This window comes from Alligator mississippiensis, chromosome 5 (genome assembly GCF_030867095.1).
Source record: "Alligator mississippiensis isolate rAllMis1 chromosome 5, rAllMis1, whole genome shotgun sequence".
NCBI classification, from domain to species: Eukaryota; Metazoa; Chordata; order Crocodylia; family Alligatoridae; genus Alligator; species Alligator mississippiensis.
In genome coordinates, this window is record NC_081828.1 from 28,829,957 (window position 1) to 28,850,694 (window position 20,738).

Sequence of the window (20,738 nt, forward strand, 5' to 3'; positions counted from 1 at the left end):
GTTCACTCAAAGAGTATTAAAGTTGATTTTCTTCACAAGGGTGAAGAGTGCATTATTAGATTGTAACTCACATTTGTGGAGTGTGGAATAAAAGTGGGAAGTTAACCATTAAAGAGATTTTTCTTAAAGGTTTGGCTATTTTAACAACTAATCACACCTACCTTTGACGAATTACAGGATCAGACTCTACTGGATCAACATAATGCTTAAGGATTTCACCTAGCATTTTATCATCTGGCACCCTTTCACCAAAAAAAAGGAAAAAAGAAAAATAGCAGCATTATTATTTATGACTCATTATGCATGCAAAGAGCAATACGAGATGGACTAGCCTCTGTGGCTATATGTGACAGGACTAGGAGCAATGATCTCAAAATTGAAGCAAGGGAAATTTAGGTTGGATATCAGGAAGAACTCTCTCATTAGGGAAGAGGTTATACATTAGCACAGCCTACCCAAAGAAGTTACAGAATCTCCATCCTTGGAAGCTTTTAAGAGTAGGTTAGGTAAACAGTTGACAGGATGATTTAGTCAGGATGATCCTGCCTTGTGCAGGGGACTGGACTAAATGACCTCCTGACATCTCTTCCAGTCCTACTATTTTATTTAATGATTTACGAAAGCCAATTTCAGGAGACTGTATTTACATAATCCTGCCCAGTCCAGTAATACATACAAGCGGTACATGCACATCAACATATCACAAGCAATTCTAGCACACATTGAACACTAGAACTTAATTGGCACCTGGAAGGAAATGGAGAACTTGCTTCTTATTCTCCACTCACCCCTGAGGCTGGAAAGGGTACATCCAGTTCCTGCAGCATTAAGCAGGAGAGGAACTACTTCTTAGATTTTTCTAGCCCCAAAGTCACATGACCAAAGAATTAGTCAGCAATGACATCTGTACTTCTACTTTCATGCAGTTTGTAGTATCTGTTAAAAGACAAAACTGCAGGCATTCTATCAACTATGTTTAAGAGTATGGGTATCTTACCAGAGAGACACTTTTATTATATAGCTTATAAAAAGATGCTGGGAGTATGGCTAGACACCACCATATCATCATGCTTGTGAACAAAAAGTATCACATTTCATACACAAGCTGTGCTATTCAGTGCAAACAAAATATTCAGTTCACACTTCTAGGTGAAACAAAACCAACTTAAAAAAAATCAATCCCAAAGGTCTCTTCATTAAGAGTGAAAAAGAAAGCTTTATTTATTCACATTACTATGTAAAAAGACATAGCTGAAAACATCAAAATAGTTGGAGAGAACTTCTTTCAAATGACATCAATCTGTTCATCACATTCAGGTACCTTCGTATTGTGTATTCAGCATGACAGTGGGGAAACACAAGTTTCAGGTGCCAGTAAAATTTCTGTTCCCTAAAGAGAGAGAAAAGTTGAGTACATTTCAAATGCATTACAAGTATTAGTTAACAACTGTTGCTTATTATTTATATTATGCTAGTGTCTAGAGACTTTAAGCAAGATGATGGCTTTTGTACAGCTAAAAACAAAAGGTTACAACATAAATAGCCATTATCCCCATGTTACAAGATAGGAATTGACGCACAGAAAAAAATGAAGCAATTTACTGGAAGATAGCCCAGGAAGTACTAGATATTAGGAAGTAGAGACAGAAATTAAACCCAGATCTCCTGAATCCCTTCTAGTCCAGGTCATTAATCATAAGACCATCTTTGGTCTCTAGCCAGTACAATTACCATATTTTCTTGCATATAACATACCTCAAAATAAGATATGAAGCTTGGTTTTGAACGGCAGAACAAAGAAAAAAAGACCTGGTGTTGAAAATACTGTTAAGTACTGCATGGTGTTTTCTCAGGGAAAGCACAGGCACCTGCAGAAGCAGAACACTGCAGCTGCTCGGTTAACACCCTAGCTACAGGACATTACAAGTGTTGCTAACTAAGAAACTGGCTGAGCCCCCTTCTCTTCTCAAGCTGAGCTTTGCAGACAGCCAACAGCATCTGCTAGAACAGAGGGGAGAAAGGCGGACAGAAAGCAGGTCACTTTGCAATGGCGAGCGAGATCACCTAGAGCATTGGGGAGATGCTTCCTTTCGATGGCCAGCCCTTATTCTTAGTTGAGCGGCCAGGGTTCAGGCAGCTCATGGCACTTGTGGCCCCATCCTACCATGTGCCCACCTTCAGTAGGAGAGTGGTATCATCCCTGTATGAGGCATGCAGGCAGTACTTGAGGGAGGAGCTACGCAAGGCAGGGCCGCAGGTGGCCTTACACTTCACCTCAGACATCTGAAGCAGCCAGGGTGGTGATCACGCCTCTCTCTCCCTCACAGGGCACTGGTGCGACCAGTCAGGCCGTCGGTGGGCTCTCCTTCAAGCAGAGGCGATGGATGAGTCCCACAGGGCAACCGAGATCACAGGGGTCATGAACCACTTGGTGCAGGGGTGGCTCGCTGGGCAGAGTGAGCTGACCCACAGGTTCATGGTCACCAACAATGGGGCCAATATCGTCAAGGCAGTCTGCGATGCCGACTTTGCTGGCATTGGCTGTGTGGAACACAAGTTCCACCTCATTGTCAGGGACACCTTGGAAGGGGACAGGGCTGCCGGTGATGGCACCAGCACCAGCACTGCCAGCAAGCTCATTTCCAAGGGCAGGAAGGTGGCAGGTTACTTCCACCGGAGCACTGGGGTGGGGTGGGCAAGATGCTGCAGGACAAACAAGCAGAGCTGACCAGATATCCTGCAGCACAAAATCATGCAAGATGTAGAGACTCGGTGGTACCCCACATACCTGATGCCCGAGAGGCTGGTGAAGCAACAGGCCATCCATGAGATGGCCTTGCTCGGGGATCAATGGCCCCCTCAACAGAGCTGAGTGGGATACCATTTCCCAGATCTTCACAGTACTACTATTCAAACGAGCTTGGGTGATTCACTTCACTTTTTTTTTAAATCACTTTGGTCTGAAAATAAACAAGAATTGTTACGCAGAAAGGAATTAGCAAGGTAAAGTGAAAAACAGAGCTTGCAACTGGAGGGTCTTTCAGACTTAACTAAGATATTAAGTCATTGTGCACTATAAGGCTTTCACAGCAAGTCTGAATAACTAGAAAAAAATACACTGTTACTATCTCCGATTACAGCAAAGCACCCCTTAACATCAGCAAATTCTGTAAGTTAAGGTGATAGGACTGTTCATAGCAGATATTGCTGCAATAAAGCCTAAAGCAGATTCATAACTAGTTAATATTAAAACCAAGGAACTTGGGTCCAGGTTCGACTGACTTCATTTTCCATTATGACTCAGTTGGGTAATATTGTCTTCAAATATAATTGACACGTACTGTACTCATTTTGTACATGATACAATTTAAATCACAAAAGTCAACTGAAGTTGAGCAACAGATCACTACTGGAAGTGCCCCATGCCATTAAGCTACCATGGAATGCCACTTTGTGGTTGTTTTAAATACCAAAGTAATGATTCTAAAGCTACCAAATAGCATAGTTTTGGATGAGATAAAGCACACTCTTGAGGTCAGCAATATTCAGATTTAATTCCTATTGTGGGTATTTCAAGCAGGAACACAGTATTCTAAGCCCAAATAAAATACGTTGAACTGTAAATGTCTCTACAAAGCAGGCAATTTGATTTTCAGTTGTTCAAACTTGTTAGGAGATACTGTTTTCCCTAAACAAATACTCCCCCCACCTGACCCAAATTATTTAATATTTGCATTTTTCTTCAGTAATTTCTTTATACATGTATACAAGCTATTTTTTCTGCAGGCAGCAAACACCAAGACTGTTGTCATTTTAAATTTTTAAATACTTGAGGCACTCCAACAATATGGTGGCAGCAGCTAGATAAATAAAGAACAGGATAATAGCCCTTCCTGGTAGGATCTTTTGGATGTTATAGGCAGCATGTAGGTGAAATGAGGGCATGTGTGCACAACACTTTAAAGCAGGCTAAATGCTTTTGCACAGCTTTAATGATGTCGGTGTTTGCATATGTCGGTGGAGTATTGTGAATTAATTACAGTTGCTGTAGGAAATTCAGCAGCGTAATGCGGTGAGCCTGATCTATTTCCCCCTCCCCACCCCAGAGCCTGCCTGCCGGAGCTGTGCAGGGGCCCAGTGCTTCCCTCTGCAGCTGCGGTGCCCCCCAGGACCACCCGAGCTAGGTGCCTGCGGGCAGGTGGCTGCCACTGCTGCGGAGGAAAGCACCAGCCCCCCCCACAGTCCAGGGACCACTCCGCCAGCTGGCAACTCGCCCTCCCCTCCCGGCTGCTGGAGAGGAAGGTAAGTCAGCAGGGTGTGTGCATGACACAGGGGTTTAAAGGGCCCTAAACTGAAGCGGTGTTTTTAAAAACCCACTTCAGTTTAGGGCCATAGTCACCAGTCTTTACAATGAAACAGTTTCTATTAGCACACACCGCAATTCAGATAATTGTTGTAGACGCTGAGAGAAAGATATTTAAAAATATTTAGAAACGCAAGATGCCTAGTGGGATTTTCAGAAGTGCTTACTTCTCATTGATTTCAATGCTTATGTTAGCGGTTCTCAACATCAATAGACTCAAAACACCCCTTGCTAGACTCCAAACACCATTCAGAAAATGCCAGCTCTTCACTTTCGCTCATTTCTCCGCTACGGAAGAGTAATAGAGCAATTCTTCTGTTGCAAAGAACTCAGGAATCCAGAGGGTCAAAAACATTCTGCCCTATTGTGGTCTTTCTATTTGAAATCTCTAGGTTTATCTTGTGTGTCTGCCCACCTAACAGTACTAGTTGAGAATCACTGGCTTGCATGCTTTCATAAATCCCATTAAGTATTTAAATATCTTTTAAAATCCTACCCTAACTTTCTAGCAGCACCTCCTGGCTACCAAGTAGTGCTCTGCTAACCATTCCTTCAGATACCTTGCATCTGTGATTTACTTATTTTGTCACTTAGGAACACAATCTTCCAGAAGTAAAGCAAGAACACAACAGCAGTCTCATCTCCCTGCCCTTGGATCCACAGCACCCATAGAGATAAAGAGGGGGAAAGACCCCTCCTTTGTGAGGCTGCTGCTCTAAGAGAAGCAGCACTATGCAAGAAAGCTCAGAGATTTAGAAATGTGTATATCTGGAGGGTTGAAGACAAAGAGCTTTGGGGTTTTCTTTTTTTTTCTCTTCTACTGGTATAACTGATTTACAGAGACAATGGGAGAATCTAGCCCTGTGTTTTTCCTTACTCATTCACAAGTAAGTATATATTAAAATGATATCTGTCTCCAAAATACAGCACACATCTTTTGGTAGTTAATCTAGAAATCATGTGTCTACAATTTTAGAAGATTTGAGATCAACCAAACACTGCACAAGAGTCAGAGTGACCACTGGCCCCACCCCCCCCAGTAAGGCACCAGCAAAGCAGATCAAGAAAACTAGATTTTTTCCCCATCAAGTTAGCCTTTGTTTTAATGTTTACATATACCTGTCCTATGTTCCTCTCTCTGGATCCCTTCCTGGATACACTCTTTGAAGGCAGTTGCGTGATTAGACCATGCCCATCTTTTTGGAAGTAATTTCATTTTATTTTATTTAAATTAAATTCCCCAACCAGGGGCACATATTTATAACCTAACACTACCAATGTACATAAAAGACTGACTTTTTTCATTCCTACTTTAATAATGTATGGAAAAAAAACAAACAAATTTAAAATTAGGTTGACCACAAATTAGGATTTGTGCACAGGACAAGGGGAGACTGCCTACTGAGGGCTTGGGGTCAGGAGCTGTGTCAGCCTCTCCCCAGTGGGGGGCTGGGCTCAGCTGCATGTGGGGTGGGGGTGGGGTGGGGGACAGTGGTGGCAGTGCTGGGAGGGGTGGCTACAGGGATTTTTGGGATGGCTATAGCCCACCAAGCTCCCCCCAGCACCTCCCCTGCTTGGAGCACTTCACTCTGCTACCTTTCCCTTGCCATAGCTCCGCCCCCATAGCCACCCCTAGTAGTGCCACTGCCGCCTGCTCCAGGCAGATGAGCTGGCCCCACCCCCACTCACCCCGACCCAGCCCCACCATGGGGAAGAGGCTAGCACAGCCCTTGGCCCCAAGCCCACAGCAGGCAGCCACCCTTGCCCCACACACAAATCCAGGGAGGCACATGCCTCCAGGGGTGCATGGACCACACACAAGTTGAAAACCACTACCCTACACTAAAACTTGTTTGTATTTGTCATCAAGTTTACATAAAATTATGGAGAGAAGCAAGATGAGAAAAAAAAAAATCAACATCATTAGAAGTGCTTGACCAACAGGGAATTTTGATAGTTTACTTGATGTTCTTCCATTTGAAATGACAAAATTAATGTTTCTATTAAGTAATTTTCAAAGCATTTGACTGTTCTCTCAACTGTTATATCAACCCAGTTGCAGAAGTTAGCCTTGATTAATGCAAAATAAAACGTACCGCAACAATAAGATTGTTTCATTCATAATCTTATGAAAAAACTTGCCAGCAAATGCCATTCAAATCTCTGCTTGCCAACAGGAAACTCCTAACTTTAATCATGAAAAAACAATGCATAGTAGAATACATTTCTAGTGACCTCAAATACAGAGAACAAAGTCTCTCTCTATATAAAAGGAAACAGACTGAAAGTCCCAAATTTTTCAAGGTATTGTAACACATGAAGGGCAATTCTGGTTCTAATAAATTCCACTTACAGCATCACTCTGTGACAGATAATGACTCACTAAGGAATGTATCCTATTTGGAAAACAGACACTAGAAGAAGTTTTTGGGTTTTTTTACAGTATGTGGTATCTGCATGCTCACAAATACAATAGCATCTGCTGTGCAAACGTTTTTCTGCACTTATAAAGCAGGAAAGAGGGAATAGAGAAGTTTGACAAAATACCAGTTATCTTTGAAAACTGATGCATCACGTCATGACCTACCTTGCTCACAACTGTGCAGCTTAATTTGAGTAGGGGGTTAAGTGTCTACTTCTTTTGATCAGAGTGCCCTAACCTGATTTAGGCAAATGTCCAGTCCAAGTAAGTGACTGGATTCTCTTGCAAAACTCAGAACTCTCATTAAAACAAATGAGCAATAGTTTAAAAGTTAATATGAAGAAACCCTGTTTTATGCTAGTATTACAGCTACAGTTCTAATGATATTAGACAGCAGAAGGGACCCCTACTTTGTTGAAGCGTAACTAATTTCCAACTGAGATTCAATGTTTAAACAATAAAGTTGTGTTATATCGATTGAAAGCTGAACTAGTCTCCAACTGCACTAAGTGCATTTCCTTTGTAAGGCAAATGGTTTTCCATGGCTTCAGGACAGCAGGACACCTTACTAACCATATATACTGCAATGCAGGTTAGGACTGACGCGTTCTGCAGAAACAAAGGTTAAGTAGCCCAAATTTTAACCCTTCTCCCTCCCCCCTGAAACAAAAAAGAAACAAAAATTATTTCACAGAATCAGAAAAGAGGAAAGTCATTCATCAGCTGCTATGAGAGCTAAAGCATCCAGGTTCCCAAAAGATCTTTAGTAAACCAGTATAACAAGTGCTTCAGTTGGGTGTAACTTTACCTCGCATTGATAAGATACCCCTTCATTTTTATGAGCTACTAAGTTACAATGCACTAGTCCTGCTCTCAGATCATCTGAGAGCAACATTCCAGTAATTCAACTACCTTTCTTCCATTCTTGTGAGCAGAGGGAAAGAAAAAAAAAAATCACATTGTGATACGGCCCAGATAGTAAGCAAAAAAGCAAAGCTGCACACACAGATTTAGGTTCATCAGCCCTGAGAGCATACATTTAGCTCAAAATATCTTTGCATTTTTGAGCAGAGTGTACATCTTAGCATTATTTAAATATAGTACTTTTTCATTATTTTAAAGTGGTTGAGTATGTACTCCTGGGAAATTTGAAGCATGCTGCTACCAGCATAATGTAAGGGGTGTTGGAAAATAAGCGTGAAAATAAAGCAAAGCATAACTTGACTTCTTAAACATGGATAACAACAGGATCTCCAGCCATAATTTCCAGGATCACGTGTGATTTCCACTGAATCTAGCCATGCATCGCTGCCATTTCAAAGTCCACAGAACATTTATTCTCAAATAGTTAATTATCAAAGCCAAATATCAACTGACTTAGGCCTTCTTTTTGGGGAAGAATGGGGAAAGAAGACAGCATCATGGCACCTAGGAAGCAGAGAAGATTCCTTTGATGTCATTTCTAAAGCCCTAAAGATCACCTACTTTAGCTTACCACCAGCTACCAAAGTTATGACCCTGCAACAGTTGGCATAAAAGTTGAATAACTAAACTATATGAAGTCCACAGCAGTTTGGTTCCCCAGGTGTGCACAAAAACATATCTGTCAACCATGAAAAAAATCCCCTTCTCCAGGGGGATGTAACCTTCAGAATCTCTTGTTCATAGGACTCCAGATTTGGATTGAAAACCCTGCATGGCATCCTATGGAGGGATACAATGTATTAAGTACATGGATTCTCCAGTCAAACACTGAACATAAAGCGATTCATGCCTGGCCAACACTACATAATTTTATCAGAAGAATTTAGACTCTGCCAGCAAAGCAGAGTGCCCTTGCAGTGGCAGAGCCCCTTCTCTGAGTGAGAGAAGGCTTTTGCTAGCACTGTAGGTTTGTGTAGGCACACTCACCCTTCTGCCAGGTGGTGGAATCTGTCAAACATAATACACTATTGGAATTTTTCTGGTAGAAGGACAATCATCTTAGGGTCATTTGATATTTTGTGCAAATTACCCCAGTTTTTAGATCAGTCAACTTACTCTGTTCTCTCCTTCCCTAAGGCTCACCAAGTTTCAAGGCAAAGAATTTTCAAAAAGCATGTGGATTATAGAGCAATGAAAGGATAACCTTTAAACAAAAAGTTGTTCTCACCCTCACCCAGAACTGAGCTATTACTCTAATTTAATAAAAGGAGAATAACAACCTGCAAGAAAAGGCAGCCTGCTCAGCCTTGATAAGTAGCAACACTTGCTCCGTTATGGATGGAACAGGTATCTGGGATGCATTTCTTTCCCCCAGTGGAAGCTAAATGGCACCTTAAAACTTTTTGTTTTTAAACAACCACCTTTCATATCCATGTTATTCCCACTGTCTACAAAGTTATTTGCAGGAAAAAGGGGACTACTTTCTATTAGGTATTAAAGAACAGATGGCAATGCTTTCCCTGGAGAGATTAGAAACCTGCAGTGAAGGACTAACATTTCCAAGAAAAAGATGTCATGGTGCAGAACAAAGCAGGCCATTGCCTTGCTCCATTTTATCCTGACAATGCCTAAAATAGTTCAATGCTTAACTATTTACCTACAAGTCATATACTAATCCCACTATAATTTAAAATTCCTTTCAGTTCACAAACATTAGCCAAAGTGAACATTCAATTCAATTTGGCAATACATTCAATCTGCTTTAAGCCATGTATTAGCAGAGGCAAGTTAAAGTATCTTTGTAAGGTAAAAAGGTGGAAAGCCACACTACTTAAGAGCAGCTCATTAGTCTGTGCCTGGCTGTATCCTGCACTGCTGAGCAAAAAGGGAGACCTCATTTGTGCAGCTTGTATGCCCTCTATTCTTAGCCACAGATACAAGAACCCTTCCTATTCCACACATGTATTGGGGTCCTGGCCACTCTGTCACTCCCCCACATTTCAGATGCACACTCACCTAAGGGCTCCTACAGCATAGCCCAGTTTGAAAGCGGGGTGCAGACATATCCCTACCCTCCCTCTAGATCAGCCCCTGCACCCACATCTCCAGTGAGTCTTCCAGGGAAGACATGCTGGGCTCACAAAACCCTCAGCAGATTCCTCAAGGAAGTAATTTCATCAGTAGTTTGGGGATTCCCAGAAGCAGAAATTCAGTGAAACAGAACTTCTTCCACATCTCTCCATGAAGTTCCTCTACTGTTGGTAGAGGAAAATCATGTGCCAACAGGCAAGGTGGAGGCAAAAAGCCTCTGCACAGATTCATAGATTGTAAGGCTGGAAGAGACCTTAGAAGATCATCGGGTCCAGCCCCCGCACCAAGCAGGAAAGATAACTGGGGGTCAGGTGACCCTAGCAAAGTGAACATCCAGTCTCCTCTTGAAGATTTCCAGGGTAGATGATTGCACCACCTCTGGAGTGAGCTTATTCCACAATCTGGACACCCTGACTGTGAAGAAGTTTTTCCTAATGTTGAGCCTGAATCTATCTTCCAGGAGTTTGTGGGCATTGTTCCTAGTTTTCCCATTGGGTGCCCTAGTGAACAGTTGCTTACCAAGCCCTCGATGTACTCCCCTAGTATAGTGGTAAGACTGATGCATGCCAGAATATTATTTGCTCTACTTGCTACAGCATCTCACTGCCAGCTCATATTCATACTGTGGTCTATTATTATCTCCAGGTCTCTTTCATTCGTGGTGCTAGTCAGATGGCTCAAGGTCAGCAGAATTTGGGGATTACTCTGTGGTCTGTCCCGAGGAAATCAGAGATGTTTCCTCACATGTAAAAAAGCAAAAAGAAATCTTAATGATGACTTGAGAGATTTCTTTTCCCCCTTAACCTCTCCTGTGTATTTTCATGGCAGTCACTTAAGTTAGACAATGCAGAAAACTAAAATTTCTGATACAGCATTAGGTTCTGCTAAGAAAGTTTCTGCACCAATAGGAAACAAACTGCTTTAACACAGAAGAAGTTAGATTGTTAATTTGTTTTACAAACCTGCTCATTAATTTATTACAAGAGAGACACCTAGTGGTTAGCCACTAAAATTTGACTATGTGATAATTATTCATTACCCATAAATAAGAGATTAGCTGCACAGGAAAACCATTCTGAAACCAAGACTGTGATCAAAACCAATGATAAGCACCCCTCCCTAACTCTTAACTAATAGAGCTAGGTAGGGAAGGGAGGACAGGTGAGAAAGAAGGGACCACTAGGGAAATAACTGCCCCACATGGCTATTAACAGAAGCTAAATAAAGCATTACTGGTATTTTCCCCCTGAATTAACACTGACATAAATTAACTCTGGATATGCATATATAGTGCACACCAAAGCACTCGTTATCAAGCCCATGTAGCTTTGTGTTTACAGTATTACATGTTTGAAAGTGTTTCTTTTGGTAATAACCCAGATTTATATTCACTGTCTTGCCCTTCCTGAATGGGAGGGATTTTTAGCAATTGGCACCTTTTCTCTTTAAGCATTTCTTTCACCCTGGAGTACCTTTGAACAGAAAGCAAATTAGTAGTCCTTATTACAGACATGGAGCTTACCAGTATATTATTTCCTTACTGTTAAATGCTGATAACTTGTAGTATAAAGCAATGGCTGTCAAAGCTGCCAGATTAATTTAAACCCAAGAATTCTCTGCAAGGAAACACCAAAGCAAAGCCACTTTTATTAAAAGCTGTATTCCTTTACCACATCTATGTCCACATGTAAAAGCCTATACTTAACTTACTTATGAAAAAAAAACCCCAAATACAAAGAAAATGCTTCATTGACTAGCATTACCAATCATAGTGTGATGTCATGCTAATAACTTAAGTGCTTCTTTTTCTGATTAAGCCATTCAGTGAACACTTTTGGACCAGCTGAAGTCTGGGGAACAAATCATCACTGAAGAACCTGAACAAGCAACTGCACTGAGTACTACTGGGCTGTAAGAGATACCAGCTGCTACCATGTCAGTGTTTCCCAAGGATCTCTCTACACTTATGTTTCTATGCACTATTTACTACTATCTTACACAAGTCTATCAGAAGAAGTGGCATGTGACCTTGAAAAATCTTTGATCTGCCAAATAAACTAGAGAAGGAAGTGCTTGTATAACAGTTATTGGAAGATTTTCTTATCAGTGTTCCCATGCTTCAAACTAATTAGAAACTCACCTAATATTGAAGAAGGTTGTATTTTCTCTCCTTTTTGAAAATCCAATAGGTAACGTTTTCAAGTGGATGTTGTACTTCCGAGCTCGGCTTTTCAATACATTTATCTACCAGAAAATAAAAGCAAAATAGGTGAAAGATGAAAATATTGATTATTTCTGTCTTGCAAATCTAACACTGAACCAAAAAGAATTGCCCTGGAATGAAAATCTTTTGCAGATGCTTTGGAATACAGGATCAACCATATATAAAATTTGTATTTATAGGCAAAACAAAAGAAATCTAAAAAATCAGGCAGATAAGGTTCTTTGGGTAAATCTGATATCTTTTATTAGACTAACTGAAATACTTGGAAAAATTCTTCTTAGCAATCAAGCATCACTTCCTCAGCCTGACGAAGGATATTTATACCCAAAAGCTCGGGTATAAGCTTTTATATAACATCTCCCCCACCTGAAATTTACCGGCAAGCTGAGAAGCCTTGAGGGGGGTGCTATTTTTTTCCACTGAGCTTGCCAAAAGTGTGGAGCCCACCCAAAATTATGGTTTCCGCAAAAAAAAAATAAAAAAAATCGCACAATCGTGATTTCAGTAGTTCCCTACTTATAACCCCTAGCATCCCACCATCTCAACACCTTGGATGCATTTAACCTCCTGCCACCATTGTGATATACTGGAAAGTGCTCACCTATGACTGTATAAATTGTCTGCCCTTAACAGAAAGCCAACTTTTTTTTCAATTTTATTTTGCAGCTAGCTATCAACATGGCCTCTTCTCAACTAAGATGTTTCAAAATGACATTTAAAGGTGACCTGCAAAGGGCTAGAACACAATACTGATTTGGTCTCTTTTAGTGTTATTTTGGCTTTATTTTTTTTTCTTTTCTGTTATTATAATTCCAGGCGTGGACAAACAAGTTACCTTATGTAAGCTATGACACACTTTGAGCACAGCAGCTACTTCCATGGTAATTGTCTGCATATACACTTCTACTCGGTGAAAGCAGAATAAACTAATTTGTAAATTCTTCAGAATAAAATCAAAAAGCCCAGGCAGTTATCCCAGATAAACTGATGCACTAGAAGTTTACTCTCTAGTTTACCTTAGGTAGGTTCATGTAGCCATATATCCTTGAAAACAACAGTAATATAAAGCAGGGGCTGTCTTTGCATTCCTCTTTCTACAGCTCCTTTTTGCTCCCTTGGAGTTTTATATCTAATTTGTTGTGCTCCCTAAATACCACCCTTCCTTTTACGGATAGTTGCATAACAACTGTTTGGCAATTAAAACCATTATTTACATGAGAAAATTTTGTATAAAAATGTTGAAGAAAAACTTTCAAGAATTTTTTTTTATATATCATAGAAAAGCAAAAATAAACATATCAATTATTTTTACAACATATAGTTTTAGTAATTACTTTTTAGCAATTAGATTTTGGAAAATGATCACTTCTCTTATACAATGGTGGAGTTTTCCCTTAACTTAGGTCTGGGCAGCAGACACAGAATTCCAAGCCTAAAATTCAAGTGCATTTGTATCTTCAGTCCATCACAGAAAAGGACAGGCTACGAAGTTCGGATTTGGAATGACTCCGTTTGGAGGTCAAGAGATGTATTAGTGGTGGAATCCAAGTTTCTAATCCAGGTCCACCTCTACTTTAGACTGACCAAGCTGCAAACTTGAGACTTACACTTTTGTTAGCTGTACGTCTATGCAAAGACACATCTCGAGCAGCACTGTCAGCCAGCCGTCCTACATCTTCCAGGAAACGATAATCTGAATATACAAGGAACAGGAAAAAACCATGTAATGCTAACCTAAAAAGGTGGTGATGTTTATAGTTTGAGAAAGATTCTTACCACTTAAAAGGTTCAAATCACTAAATTCATTTATGGAGACAAATGCCGTCTTCTCCCTTACTCCATTACAATTCAGTGCAACTTTGTGTTTCTTTACACAGGGCAAACTGAAGGGATTTAAAAAAGAAAACAAAAGTGAAAACTTCCCATCTTCAGGACAAAAGATGACCAAAAACGATATAACATTGATCACATACCTGCAAGAGTACTTCAAGCAACGGGGACACCTGTACTTTGCTTCCTCTCCCCCACAGCTTTCGCATCTGAAACAAGGAAGGGAATTCTCTTTTTATGGTTTTAGGTCACTGCCTCTGATAAAGGACAGAAATGCTTTTGCTCAAAAAACAGGTTCTTTACATTCAAAAGTCTGCAGTTCAAAATTTTAAGAAGTCATTTGAGGCTTGAAAGCAGGAAAAGAAATATGCTGTAGCTAAGGCAGAGGTTTCAAAACATTTTCCTGGTGTAAGCTGTGACTTTAAAAAGATTTTATAAAACAAAAGGTAGCTGAGCCTCCAGCTCCACTGAAAGTCAAGGAGAACATTTGAAAATCTTCCACTAAAAGAGTAACTAAGGAGTGGCATCTCTTTCATTCTTGATCACACAGAGCAGGGCTGGACAAACTACAGCAGGCTTGCCACAAGTGGCACAGAAGGGTGGCATGAGGCAGATCAGGGAGCAGGCAGGCAGCACAGTGGCAAATATGGCAGGGAGCAGAAAACAGAGCAACAGATCAGGAAGTGGAAGGGGACTTGAGTGGCATTCAGGAACCATACAGGGCTGGTTTGTGGCATGTCTACCAAAACGGTTGGCCCCCACTGATATAGACCGCCCTTCCTCCTACCGGCAATTACATTAAAATGTTATGGCCCTAAAACAAATGCTGATATGGTAAACATATATTTGGCTTTTTCCACTGGGCTCTAACAGCTAGATATGATGAAAAGTCAGGCCTATCTGAGTACCAAATCCTCAACAGAATGCATAAGTCAGTAGCAGTATGCAAGTAAAAGAAACACATTATGAAAAAAATATCAATTGTAAAAAAAATGTTACTAAAATTATGGAAGGTGCTGCATTCAATTTTTTTTTTTTACTGGAAAGGTTTTTGATTGAAAAGTGGTATGCTGTTTTTAAGCTAAACTATTTAATGCAAAACGAATGTTCCAGTTCCTTTCAGTTCTTGAAAAACATTTTTGATATTTTAACTGGAATGCTTATTGAAATATTTCAATAATAATAATAATAATAATATAAAACAAATCAATAACTACTTCAATAAAAACAATAATATCATGGAACAAAAATGGGTCATTTTTTAACACAGCACAGCAGAAACAATTGAACTATCTTGCTATTTCCCTTCAAATCCCTGTTTTCAACTGGATCCTGTTATGCAGACCATGCTTCGCAATATTTTTCCAGGCAAGAAAATTAATCCATATATGGATTATACACATTATACTATAAAGCAGGGGTGTTAATCCTATGGCCCATGAAGCCCTGCCATCCTGTCCCCGGGTCTGAGTATACCCACAAAGGGCTGTCCTGGAGCGGCTGGAATGGGCATCATGTGCAGCACAGTCTGGCTGGGAGCATGTAGTGTGGATTCTAGAAGCGCTATACATAGTGGCTGCCCCGGCCAGACTGTGCCACATACGGTGCCCACTCTTAACATGCCACACACATTGCACCTACCCTGATAGCTCTGGGACTGCATTTCACATGACAGTGCCTCCTCTAGCTAATCTGGGATCTGCTTACATGCAGCACTTGCCTCTGTCACATGCAACATAGGTCTCAGACTAGCTGGAGCAGGTGCCATGTACAGCAGGTCCCAAAACATGTGCCACAAATGGTTCAGCCTGGTTGGGACAGGCACAACATGCAGTGCTGCACTTAGTCAGTCTGGGGTACACACTACACACCCCTGGCTGTGCTGCGCCGCACATGGAGACAGATGTGTTTGACACCCCTGCTATAAAGCAGGGGTATTCAACCTTTTTGAGACTCAAGGCACCCCTTGGAAAATGCCAACTTGCAGTCTTCACCCATGTTTCTGACTAGAGAAGATAAGCAACTCTTCCGTTGCAAAGAACTCTGAAAGACTGCAACAGATCAATGTTTTGGATACCACAAGGTCCTCTGTGAAATCTCTTGAGTTTATCTTATGAACCATGTTTGCATACTTAGCACTATGTGGCCTCTCACAGAACTCTTCAAAAGATCTCAAGGCACTCTGGGTGCTACGGGCCCCTGGCTGAGAATCACCGCTAGAGTTTTAACACTATTAGAAAGAAAATGGACCTGTTTGCAGGCTGCAGAATGACCCACAGCTTGTGAGCACCCTGGTAAAGAGGCCCGCCCCGCCCTGACTCTGTGCAGCAACTCACACTTTTTGGCAGTACTAGAGGCAAAGGGCAGCTGGAGCGCACAGGACCTGTCTCTGCCTGGGGCATGGTCGCAGAATGAGAACACATTTATCTGCCCCTGTGGACATGCAGCCCTGTGCCCAGGACAGGAGGCATGGCATAGATCGGAGGCTGGATCAGGCACGAATCCGCCTTGTGCCGTTGCAGGCAAAGGGCTGAAAAAAACAAACTGCAGGAGATGTAGGAGGTACCCACTGGGACCAGGCTGGACTGGGCAACCACTGCACCCGTGGATGCAGATCTCACGTCCTCATCCCCAACCAGTCCAGCGGGACATGGACAGCCCAACAACACCCATGGTGGATTGGGGGAGTGCAGGGGGGAAGGGAGCAGCTGCTGTAACAGCTCTGGGTGCTCACCTCTGTAGGGACAGCTTCCCACGGCTGTGTGCTGGCTGTACAGTGCTGCCTGGGCCACCCTCTGCACCCAGCCCACTGCGGCTCGCTGCTGCCTCCACTGCCGCTGGCAGAGAAGCCACCTTTGCCTCTACCTCCATGGGAACCACTGCTATTGCTCCTGCCTCCGCCACCAGGGGAGCTGCTGCTGCCACTCCTGCCTCCTCCGCTGCCACCAGGGGTCCTGCTGCTGCCTCAGCTGCTACCAACACAGAGGGAGATGCCTCTGCAGATGCGTCTGCCCCTGCCTCTATCTCCACTTCCAAGGGAACTGCTGATACTGCCAAGGCAGATGCCTCCACCTCCACGGGAACCGCTGATGCCGCCTCTCCCTCCACCTCCATGGGGACCACTGCTGTTGCTCCTGCCTCTGCCGCCAGGGGAGCTGCTGCTGCTGCTGCCTCCACTGCTGTCAACAGGGAAGAAGATGCCTCTGCCCCACCCTCTGCCTCCATGGGACCCGTTGATGCCGCCAGTGCCCCCAGCGCCAGAGGAGCTGCTGCTGCCACTCCTGCCTCCTCCAGGGATCCTGCCGCTGCCTCCACTGCTGCCAAAAGAGAAGGACACGTCTCTGGAGATGCCTCTGCCTCCACCAGTCCCACTGATGCCGCCAAGGGAGATGCTGCCAAGGGAGATGCCTCTGCCTCCATGGGACCCGCTGATGCCGCCACTGCCCCCAGCACCAGGGGAGCTGCTGCCTCCAGCTTCGGCACCAGGGGAGCCGCTTCCACCCCTGTCTCCACGGGAACCGCTGCCGCCGCTACCGCCAGGGGCCCAGCAGCAGCTACCGCTGCCGCCGCCTCCGCCGCCAGGGGCGCTGCCTCCACCTCCACGGGGAGAGCCGCCTCCGCCTCCAGGGGAGGCGCGTCCGGGAAAGCAGCGCCGGCCCCCGCCTCCACGTCCACAGGAACCGCCGCCACCTCCGCCTCAGCGCAAGAAGCCGCCGCCGCCGCGCTCGCCTCCGCCATCGCAGCCAGCTCCGTCGCTACCGCCGCCGCGGTCCCCTCCATGGCAGCCGCCGCCGCGCGTGGTGCAGCCGCCGGTGCCGGATTCCGCGCCCAGCTGCGGCGTTTGCGACACGCGGCGGCGCTTGGCGGCGGCGCGGCGCCCTCTGGCGGGTCCGCCCGGCTGCCGCCGGCGGGGGCGGGGCTACGTCTGCCCTCCGCGCCCCCGCCCGCCGCCAGGAGGCGCCGCAGGCACCGGCGGGAGCTGCCCAGCCGGTGGGGTCGTGGGGTGGGCTGGGCTGTCCCGTGCAAAGGGAGGCGTGGGCCTGGCCCCGGGGGCAGCTTCTACCGCGGCCGCGGGGCGGGCGGCGGAGCTGGCTGCAGGCCCGCGGCTTGGCGCAGGGCCGGGGGGGCCGAGGCTGTGGCGGGCGCGGTGCTCCGGGGACTTCCCGCAATGAGGCGGCGGCGGTGCGGCGGTCGCTCCGCACTGGGTGTTTCCCCTGAGCCCCAAGGCCCTTAGCCGTAGGGACTGATCTCGTTTAACTGCCCAAGTGCGTTTCGGTCTGTCAATAAATATTTTTGAAAAAAAAAAGGTTAACGTGGACGCGGAGGGGAGGTACTGAGGTGGCTCCTCAGGGTTAAACGCTCTTCGCAAAAATACAACCAACCACCTCGCAAAAATATTTGCACCTCCTCGCATTTGAGTGGTGTCGAGGAACCGGGCTTATCAGCTACAATAACACTTGGACGCGGGATAAGCACGGGGTTGTGACATGGTTACTGTTAAATAACTTGTTAACATCTAAAAAGGCACTTGCTCTTTTAACACAGCGCTGCCTTTGGGAAGCAGAAGCGCCGGCAATAAACCAACCATTGAGAATAAGCTCTAAAGGTTTCAGTGACAACGAGGCCCCTGCTACGTGCTACGTATTGTGCACCAGTCACTGGTCCATTGTGTAATAACTGCAGGTGGGTGATGAGCACTGTAATTATCGCACCATAAAATGACTATCCAGTTATAAAGCGAGCCAACCAGCTACAGAGTTAGTGCTCGAAAATGGGTAACAGCTGGTTTCCATCCAGCGTTCATCTGAACGTGCAGCAGGGCCCTCAGGAGAACGATATTAGTAGAAGTATAGAGAAACCCCAGCTTCTACAAAGATGTCATTCTTCCAAAAAACAAATATGTACAATATGATCCCAGTTGCACATGTGTAATGATGCTGCTTTTAAAACATTGAAGTAGCAGTTGAAAGACTGAATCAACTTCTCCACTACCCTTAATATATCATTCTTTATTTTGTTTCTTTACATTAAACATATTTCATGGTTTTTAGGGAATACAACTGATATTTCAGCACAAGGATTAAAATTGGAGGACCAGGTATTTTTGTGTTCTAAAAGTGAACAACCTTGCAGTATCCTGTATGACCATGATTGATATTATAGATCTATAGATATCAATATACATATTGATCTCTCTCTCTCTCTCTATATATATATGCTTCCCTTGGTAATAAAAATAATTTGCTACAATAAGAGAGTCCATGTACACTTCTCATGGTTGCTGAAAACAAGAGGAACCAAAATGATAAGAGAGAAACAGTTATTTTTGAAGCACATTTTATTATAGTTGGGTAAGTGTGGTCTACTGTGGATAAACATGGCGTAAATGAATTGCTGTTTGAAAACTCCCCTTCAAGTACAGTGAGGTATAATTTTGCTGTGTGTTACTGAATTAACATTTCTTTGATAACGGATGCAGGCATGGTGTTTGCAAAGCCTTTTAGAATTACAGTTTAAATGGCAGAAGTGTAATTTTGTTCAAAATTGAGGGTTGAACAGTTTAGGCTCAATTTAATAACAGAAAACTGGAACTGTCCAATAGTATCATGAAAAATGGAATTTCTGAGTTGCTGAAATGATTATGATTATCATAATTTAACAGCAGCTCTTCATAAGACATGCTGCATTAAAAATTTCAACAAGTTACAAAATATATACACAATATATCCCCTAGACGCCGTTGGACGTTTAAAATAGTTAACTGCAGTACAGAAATTACAGACCAAAACTACTGTATGCAGCTTTCCTACTATTTTACAATGGCTAAAAAAGCTGTCCAGCCCATAAGCACCATATACAATGTGCTGTTTCATGCCACTTTCACAATAATAAACATACACGTTTAAAAATTTTCACATAAATAATGGTTTTCCTTGTAACAAAGTATGTGACCAACAATTTAAAATAGGTACTCTTACAACAGAAACATATCTCGATGTAACCAGTACATACAGTCTGAAAGAGAAAAAGGAAATCAAATAATATCTACTTAAGCCACAAGCACCTTGTGTTAAGAAGAGCACCAGGCAACACAAACAGGAAACATGTAAGAGGTAGTGTACCATCTGTTCAGATGATGTGTCCACAGAGGACTATAATAAAACTTTGTGTTTTAAAAAAAACCCTTTATTGTACTGTGGCATAATTTACTCTCGTATGTAAGCTATTGCACATTTGGGAGCATTAGCCAGTATTGCTCCTTTGTACTGCATGTCTCCAGCTTCCTTAGGGTGTCTTGTACAGTGCTATGAAATAGGTTACTGAGAACACTAGAAGTCCCAAAGAATTTCTTGTTCAGGTATATAGTGCTGAGTTCCAGGGAATCATACACAAAAGCACCAGCCAATATTAAAAAAAATTAAAATCTTTTATCAATGTTGTTGTAGTCTATTTTAAATGCCATTTCTCCTTCTTAGGAGGAAGTCTTTTTCTTCCTGAGATTCTTTAAGATACAACTAACAATTTGCTTTAAAATGCTTCCACAGTTTCATGATGATTTCAGCTTAAATTCATTTTTCTTAAAACCACCCCCCTAAAAAACCCTACTTGTTGTCTGAAGCAATTCCACCGTGATATGATACACCAGAGCAGGGTCAGGAAGCTCAAAGAAAGCACACTGAACCACTTTCTAAGAAGTGCTGTTGTCCTGGTTTAAGATGAGGAAATGAATGCACTTGAACAACTGGAAGCTGGTTAGTGTCCTGAGTGTGAAAGTAGAACTGTGTCTTATGCCAGTTGCCGTCTTGGATCTGGAATGCATAGAATTAGAGGATTAAATATATATCAACAGGTTATTTCATAACAGAGAGAATCTGGAATGCAAA

The 20,738-nt window shown here is 43.1% G+C and overlaps 2 protein-coding genes across 7 annotated transcripts in view; both read right to left on the reverse strand.

Moving 5' to 3' along the window:
- Positions 1-17,718, reverse strand: part of ZNHIT6 (zinc finger HIT-type containing 6) — a 51,759-nt gene extending 34,041 nt beyond the window's left edge. Inside the window, exons 1-7 of the mRNA XM_014594597.3 lie at positions 16,589-17,718; positions 13,998-14,063; positions 13,801-13,907; positions 13,632-13,717; positions 11,941-12,044; positions 1,322-1,390; positions 162-242 (exon numbers count right to left, since the gene is read on the reverse strand). Coding sequence (XP_014450083.3) covers positions 162-242; positions 1,322-1,390; positions 11,941-12,044; positions 13,632-13,717; positions 13,801-13,907; positions 13,998-14,063; positions 16,589-17,634 — 1,559 coding nt within the window. The 5' untranslated portion in view covers positions 17,635-17,718. The remainder of the gene's footprint in view (positions 1-161; positions 243-1,321; positions 1,391-11,940; positions 12,045-13,631; positions 13,718-13,800; positions 13,908-13,997; positions 14,064-16,588) is intronic.
- Positions 17,719-18,843: 1,125 nt separating this feature from the next.
- Positions 18,844-20,738, reverse strand: part of COL24A1 (collagen type XXIV alpha 1 chain) — a 286,537-nt gene continuing 284,642 nt past the window's right edge. For all 6 annotated transcript variants that reach the window (XM_059728018.1, XM_059728017.1, XM_059728015.1 and 3 more), the window contains one exon: positions 18,844-20,663. In XM_059728018.1, the coding sequence (XP_059584001.1) occupies positions 20,517-20,663 (147 nt within the window). In that variant the 3' untranslated portion in view covers positions 18,844-20,516. The remainder of the gene's footprint in view (positions 20,664-20,738) is intronic.